The sequence below is a fragment of the Salminus brasiliensis genome, chromosome 22, assembly GCF_030463535.1.
Source record: "Salminus brasiliensis chromosome 22, fSalBra1.hap2, whole genome shotgun sequence".
NCBI classification, from domain to species: Eukaryota; Metazoa; Chordata; class Actinopteri; order Characiformes; family Bryconidae; genus Salminus; species Salminus brasiliensis.
In genome coordinates this window covers 1,140,001-1,148,038 of record NC_132899.1, presented here as the reverse complement: position 1 = coordinate 1,148,038, position 8,038 = coordinate 1,140,001, and the positions used below count along the sequence as shown (strand labels likewise).

The following is an 8,038-nucleotide window of genomic DNA, read 5'->3' as shown; positions in this document are numbered from 1 at the left end:
CCGATTATCCTCTTCATTAATCGATCAATTGGCCTTTAAAACAAACAAACAAAAAAAATAAGTGGGATTCTTCTGCATTATAAATTTCCATCCCAATATCAGTATTAAGCAAATGTAGCCCTACACACTTACCATTTACACTTCACTCAAGCTAAATGCGCAGTGTGCACTCTACTGTACGTTTAATACAGCGGTGTAAGCAGACAAACCCAGATGTACAGCGTGCTTTAGGTTCTCCTACACAATCATTCTTCTTATTGATTATGAGGCAAACATGCTCACTGTATATATTTCCATTAATAGACGACACTTCAGAAGGATTTACTAAACCAACAGGCGTGTTTATTCTTCATAAACACAAAATATGTACTGGAATAAATTTGGGAACACAGAAATAAAAGTGAACTAGCAATAAGAAACATCAACACTTAGAGAACCTCGTTAATAACGAAGATGTGACGATACAGGGGATATGAGAAGAAGCACAGGGAGGAAAGGAGCCATTATGAACCACTGGATGCCAGCAGAACTTCATCAGAGAGAAAACATCAGGAGCGCAGATTCCTGAAAATCCCTCCTGAACACAGCACTGAGGAGAGGCCTCAGGTTGACCTGCAAACAAGGAGGAACATCAAAGGTCATTTATTAGCATAAAATAAGTAAACACACAAACTAAGGGACAGATACTATTTCTAATACGCTGATCTGAGCAGATCAAGCAGTAGCAGCTACTGATCAGGACTGGGGTCAGGTGTTGTAATGAAGCCTTTAGAAAGCAGCTGCTCCACAGATGTGCTTTAGACATTTCTGCGGAGTAGAAGAACAAGGCATAGATCTGGAGAAGGGTCCAGACAATCACTGCAGTTCCCAAAGAGCAGAACCCCCCCCCCCCCCCCCCAAGAACCTTCTAAAGATCTGGCCGCCCGGCCAAACTGAACAATGGAAGGAAGGAAGACTAGTGAGCAGGAACCTGTTTGGAGATGGGAGAACCTTAGAGATGATCAACCATCCAGGCAGCACTCACACCTTTATGGTGGAGCAGCCAGACGGAAGCCAGTCCTTAGTAAAAGACAATGCCTGCCCACTTAAAGTTAGCCACCTAGAGGACTCTCAAACCACGACTGAGTGATGAAATCAAGACTGAACTTCTTGGACTGAACAGAATCACATCAGGAGGAAACCCAGGCCCCACTCATCACCTGGCTAATGCCATCCCTACAGTGAAGCATGGGATGTTCAGCGGGACTGGGGTGACTAGTCCTGATAGAGGAAAAGACAACTGCAGCCAAGTACACGGAGAAGGCTCTCCTTAAGTGGCCCAGCCAGAATCCAGACCTGAATCCAACTGAACATCTGGGGGAGGAGCTGAAAACCGACGCTCCCCATCAAACCTGATGTAGCTTGCAGGGATATGAAGAGGAACGGGCTAAACCACCCAAATACAAATGTGCAAAGCTCAGAGCTTTTTTCTAAAGATGCCTTGAAACTGTAACTGCTGCCAAAGGTGCATCACCCCAGGGTTAGGCTCAGGGTGTGTACAGATATGTAAAAACTTGGTCATTACTGGCGATTGTGTGTAGAGGTGCCCGACCTGCTGGAAGATTGCCCACTGAGGTCCCCTCTACCTGCGTCAGACCAGCTGCCACCTACCAGCAGGCCCCACCCATGCCAGACCAGCGGCTCACCCTCCTACCTCTGCTACCTGTTTAATGACCATGTTAAACCTGCACTATTAATATCACCACTATTACCCATCATTCCTCTCATTACTCTGACCATCACTATATTAAGGCCATGACTATATTAGAGCAGTTCAACAGTTTAGATGGTTTGGTAACTTTTATCAATAATTAATAAATAGTTCTGATCAGAGGAGGACGGGTCGGGACCACCTTGTGAGTCCTGGTTCCTCCCAAGGTTTCTTCCTCCAGCTCTGAGGGAGGTTCTCTTGCTGCTCACTGGGGTTCACGTGTGGTTGGTGTGGCGCAACAGATAACACCGCTACCTGCAAGTGAGCTACCACACCACGTGGGAGACTGGGGTTCGATTCCCAGTCGGGGTGACTGTGCTGCGCTACACCAATAAGAGTCCTTGGGCAAGACTCCTAACACTACATTGGCTCACCTCTGTAATACGAGTAACCTTGTAAGTCGCTCTGGATAAGAGCGTCTGCTAAATGCCATAAATGTAAATGTCTTTGATCCTTCATGTCTTATGTTATTCATTTTTTTCTGTTTTTTACTAATTACTTATTATGTTAAGCTGCTTTGTGACAACAGTTCTAAAAATAAATAAATTTGACTTGACTAGAGGTTTGAGGCAAACATTTATTCAATTTACTGTAGAATTGGCTGTATCGTAATAAAACGTGGAGAAGGTGAAAGGGGTGTGCAGACTTTAGGCTTGACTGTAAAGGTCAGTTGTGTTATGAGATCTTTTCACTAATTTTTTTTCTTCATTTTAATTTTAAATGGACAGGATCTGTGAGAAAGTGAGAGAACCACTAGACTACACTAAACATCAACAAGGTAGAGCTGCAACCTGACAGCAGTGTGTATATTTATTTATATTTCAGAGTTTAGAATTTTAGACCTCTATAATACTCAGACAGCTGCAACTTTCATACGTATATGCTGGAAACTGTATAAGTACTTAAAGTACAGAGGGGGCAGATGAGGAGTATCCTGAGAGTAGGTGCAGTCCAATAGTACAGTACTCCACCACAGACAGAGATCCGCTAAACCCGTTTTGTGCAGGCACCTTAGAACCGCAATGAAATGCTGGAGCCAAGAACCTGAGCATTAACGAGCCAGAGCTGCTCTCCGCCCGGCTGCACTCCCCTCCAACTGACAGACCAGGAGAGCCAAGCAGAGGGCCTGGTCTCGCGCTGCTGTGTGCTAAATGAACCCAAGACTCCATTGGTTACCGCACGGCGAGACGGGCAGCAAACCCAGTTAGGAGCTCTCTGTAATCCAGTTTAGGACAGAAACAGGTCCACCGAGTTGCCCGTCTTTGTGCTTCCCGATTGCTTTAGAAAGACTGAGTCCTGTCTGTCGCTCCACCCAGTGATTCACCTCTACACACCACCCCTACCCTGCTGCCCCTCGCCCCCTTCAGATCAATCGGTCTCTAATAGAGGGTTCTGGAGTCGCTCCTCTGCGGTGGTATCGACCACTGGAAGCTGAGATACTGCAGTTACCCAGGTCCCCAGGCCAAAACCATTCTTCAGGTCATTATGAGGAGAGAAGTATATGTGGACTGCATCTTGGTATCGTAATAGTCTGGCATGTTAGCCTGAGGTTAAAGCGTCAGAAATACAAGCCATTCATTTGGTCTCTCTAACCTGCAGAGTTCTCCAAAACTGGAAATATTTGAAAACTAAACACTGCTGATATTCTAAGTTTTTACATTGAAGGCATTTAGCAGACGCTCTTCTCCAGAGAGACTTACAAAGTGAGTCACCGTTTACTCCAGAAGAACCTCAGCTAGTTTTAATAGACTAAACTCCTCTAATCTTAGACTCTATTAAACACGTAGAGTCAATATGAAGACCATAATACTCTAGAAATACACTGTAGAAAAGTGTGAGGAAGTGAGAGACCTTAGACTTCGCAGTGGGACTCTCAGTGGACTGTATCTTTGTACTGAGACACAGCTCAGAATGTGTGAATAAGTGAACTGATCCCCTACAGGCCTCGCACATTTTAGACCATCATTTACTGTTTCTAAAAGAAATGAGAATTAACATACTGAACAGTTTTACAGTTCTGGACGGCAAAGCCAGATCCTAACCCTACTGAGACACTGAGGGAGCTGCGGACCCTAACCCTGCTCTAACAGCTGGGGGAATTCTGTTTGCTGTGTTAGAGACTGGTGGATTTTCTATAACTGTCTAATTCAAGTTTTGATCCAAATAGGAGAATATCAGCCATTAGGGCTTAGGGGTATCCTAACGTTCTCACAAAAAATGCATTTCCATTAATTATGTTTTATAAATGATGTTTAAGGCCATTTCTTCAATTCTATATTTAGTTATATTACCTCCATCTCTCAGTATTGATCAAATGCTCATGCGCTGCTACCTGCCTCAGACTAGCTTATATATCATACTAATCAATAATTTATTTAATAAGTAGCTCTGATCAAAGGAGGACGGGTCATTGTGAGCCTTGGTTCCGCAAATGCTTCTTCCTTCAGCTTAGCAGGAGCCTTTTCTGCACTGTGGTCTTTGTCTGGTTCAGTGGAGGGGTTTATGTTTTATGTTAAATGACCGTTATAAAAAGCTGTATTATGAAAATGTATTCATTCACAGCATGATCCACTTCAATATAATCAACAGTCTTACCATTTAACTTCACCTGACGTCTCCTTTAACCTTCAAAGCACCAACATTTTTGCTAGATTATAAACTCAAGCAATAAAACTTGAACTCAAAAAAAAAGAAAAAGAAAAAGACAGAGGATTTCCTTTTTCAGGTATCTGTCAATCATCTAAGAGATATGAAGCAGCAGAATGGAGACAGATAAAGATCTGTACCGACTACAGCTGCACACAGAGAGAGGGGGGGCCTGACTGTAAGATGTAGAATTAAGATACAGGCTGTTGTGATCATTAAACACAGCCTGGCTGACTGGCCGTTCCCCTCTACTGTAATCAATCAAACTATTCCTGCTATTCCCAATCTTTAAATCCCTTCTTAATAATCATACGATGACATTGTGCCTCACTGCCCAACGTCACAGGGTCACTGATTATCTCCAAGGGCATCTACGCCAGCTGTGCGACCCCTCTGAGAAGGTAAAGGTGGCTTCTTGATTACTCCGCACTGGCCCTTCATCGAGCCACGGGTCCTCTAGTTTACTGTGTGGCGCTCTCTGACTGGGTTCTTCAGGTCAGGTCATGGAGGGCTGGAGATGCTGAGGTTTCAGGCTGATTTTAGAGGGTGTGTGTACAAATACTCCTCAGGCCTGCATAGCCTTTTTATTTTATTATTTATATTTCTGATTTTCTATTTCATATTTCATTATTGTCTCTTTAGTCTGATTTCTGTTTAAATGCTCCATTTCATGCTCTTTTCCCTTTGGCTTGTTCTACTGTTTATTACTTTATACTGTGAAGCACTTTCTGAAATCAAGGCTATTAAAGAGAGTTGATCCTGCTTCTGTTGGAGTAACTGTCTCTACTGTCCAGAGAAGAAGACTTTCTACTAGATTTGAGAATGAGCATTGCTGTGAGGATTTGACTGCATTCAGTCCCATTCTATTGGCAGTACTTCTCTGAAAAGGACTAGGCAAGCTGTGTGCAGGTGTGTCAGAAATGGGTGCAACCTAAAGCAGCTGAATGCATGGATTTGTGAATCAGGGGTGTCCAAACATTTGTATTTACTAAAGTCCAGAGGAGCAGAGTGTTCAGGCAACGCTGCATTAAAATATCTGCATTTCATTCATTCCACTGCAGTTACTGTAGAAGCAGTCACTAATGAAGGCAGGTGGATCTGTAACGTTGACCCATTAGGGCTTAGTCCCACAGTTTATAAACTTCATGTAGACGCACACATGTATGAAAATAAATAAATAAATAAAGGCATACTGACATCGACCCACAACGTTCATTACAGCGCATCTCTAGTCCCAGACAAGTCCTCTTCAGTCTACAGCCCTACACATGAGCGGACTTACTTGGGTTTGGTCTCTGCATCAGTGACCTGGCGGATGTAGATGGCGTCTGCGGGGTGGGAGATGTCCCCCTGCTCCTGCATATAGGAGGAGGCGATAGCCAATAGAGATCCATCGTTGCTGAAGGCCAGGGAGGCGATGCTGGTGGAGTAGCGGTGGAACTGACACAGACGCTTCTTGTTGAACGGGTCCCAGATGTTCACAAAGCCGTCCGAGCCACCTGGAGAGAGGTGAAGAGTCAAGGTTGTGGGTGCGTATAACAGCCACCTTGAAGGTGTTCACTGAGGACTACTGAACCAGGTTTGAAGAAAACCAATGAAGACTGGTGAGAGGTCAAGTGGCAAGAAGTGAAACAGACATTATGGTTAACCCTTAGAAGGCCAGGCTGATCAGTCCATATTAAATTTAAGTACAATTTCAATTTACAGCATAATAAATAAATTAGGACAAAAGTAATGGGACACCTACAGGGTCTTTGACACCATCCCATTCTAAACCCATAAGTATTAATCTGGAGCGGGTCCCCCTCTGCAGCTCTAGCAGCAGCAGGTCTGGAGCTCTGCTGCAGTTACTGAGTCAGTTGGAGGCTTTTCTGCACTCTGCTCTGAGCTCAGCACTCGGCCCTGACCCCGCTCTGTAACTTTACGTGGTCTGACAGACACTCGGTGGCTGAGCTGCTCTCTGTGAGCTGTTCCTCCTAAACTCTTCCACTGTTCAATAATAACACCACTCACAGCTGATGGAGGAAGATCTAGGAGGGAGGAGATTTCACCAGCTGACTTGTTGTTGTTGGTGCAGCGGTGTCTCCTATTACATACAGAACCACGCTGGAGTTCAGTGAGCTCTTCAGAACCTCCCGTTCTTTCACTGATGTGTGGAGGAAAGACAGACTGCAGGACTAGAGGCTGGAGTTTATAGTGGCAGCGGGACTGAATCAGACACCTGAACTCAATCACTACGAGGTGCATCCAAAAACCTTTGTCCTTTATATGTCCCAGTCATCAGTGTATCCAGAAGCCACCAAGAATCCAGACTAGCTCCAGAGTAAGCCAAATTTTCTTTACTGACCTGTGGCAAAGGTGTTGTGGATGCTGTGGAAGGAGATGGCGTTGACAGGATACACCTGCTCTATGCCATTCTCCTTCAGCCTGTGGCACTTGAAGGCATATTTCTTCTTCTGCACCTCCAGGCTGGGGTCCAGGTACTCCACAGCCACCCTGCCTTCAATTGAGCTCAGGACATAGCCCTGAATCACACAAACACACCTCACATTAAAAAAGGCCTGAACCATCAAAGACTGCCAGCAAATAAACCTAAATAGTCACAAAAAAATAGTACAACAAAAAAAATGTTACATATAATAATAATATAATATGTTATATGTATATATAACAAACATATCCAGAATGACGTTCCCGTTAGCTGAAAAACATACATGAAGTAATAAACAGTGTGCTGAGCTTTAAACAGTGTATATGGTGAAGGCCTGAGGGGTTGTATGCTCTACTAGTTGGGAAAAGCTTAATGACTTGCTAACGGCATGCAGCACAGTTCCCCGGTCAGTCAGGGACAGCTTATTGGCCGTATTGAGTGTTGGTCAGGGAAGGACCTTACGCAGGGTGATTTACCTGTTTGTTGGGGAAGGCCCGTATGCAGCGGGTCTGGTATTTAAGACTGGACTCCCGCCTCTGCTGGACGTATCCCATGTTTCTCAGGTCCCAGACGAGCACCCTTCGGCCAGCTGTCCCCACGATCAGCCGATCCCCAGCCACAGAGAGGGTGTACACCTGAAACACACAGTTCACTGTAGCTCATGTGATCCAACCAGCAACAAACGCCAGCACTGTCCAGAACCACAGCAGAATCATTTCCTGACTAGAGAAACAGCCTGAGGCTTTTTCAATTCAGCAACTAAACCCTGTTCTGAAATTCAGGTGTAACGACTTCTTTTGACTTGTTCGATCAAATTAGCCAAATTTAACAGTCGGTTAGTTGGTGACATCACGTGTGTCTCACACTAACCAGGACCGGTTCGAGATGCGCAGGAACGGCAGATTAAAAGCCGAAGTTTAACCATAATGTGGAACAGTTCTCCTGCTGCTGCCTCAGTCTGGACGCAGAGCTGCAGTGGAAACACACAGACTGAGCAGCTGTCTGTCACGGGATCAGCTCTGAGTGGAGAGCAGAGCTCCAGCAGTGTGAGGGGTGGGGGTCTCATTTGGACACGGGCTGAGTGTTAAAACGAGAAGTCGACCCAGTGACGCTATGAATGAGGAGTTAAGGATAAAGTCCCACCCTTCAAAAAATAAATAAATAAAACACACGAGCCAAATCGGCCAATCAAAATAAAAGCCATCAATACA

At 44.8% G+C, this 8,038-nt stretch overlaps 1 protein-coding gene across 2 annotated transcripts in view; it reads right to left on the bottom strand.

Annotated features, from left to right (window-relative positions):
* Positions 1-316: 316 nt before the first annotated feature.
* Positions 317-8,038, bottom strand: part of bub3 (BUB3 mitotic checkpoint protein) — a 10,693-nt gene continuing 2,971 nt past the window's right edge. For both annotated transcript variants that reach the window (XM_072667244.1, XM_072667245.1), the window contains exons 5-8: positions 7,304-7,462; positions 6,744-6,921; positions 5,679-5,895; positions 317-612 (exon numbers count right to left, since the gene is read on the bottom strand). In XM_072667244.1, coding sequence (XP_072523345.1) covers positions 603-612; positions 5,679-5,895; positions 6,744-6,921; positions 7,304-7,462 — 564 coding nt within the window. In that variant the 3' untranslated portion in view covers positions 317-602. The remainder of the gene's footprint in view (positions 613-5,678; positions 5,896-6,743; positions 6,922-7,303; positions 7,463-8,038) is intronic.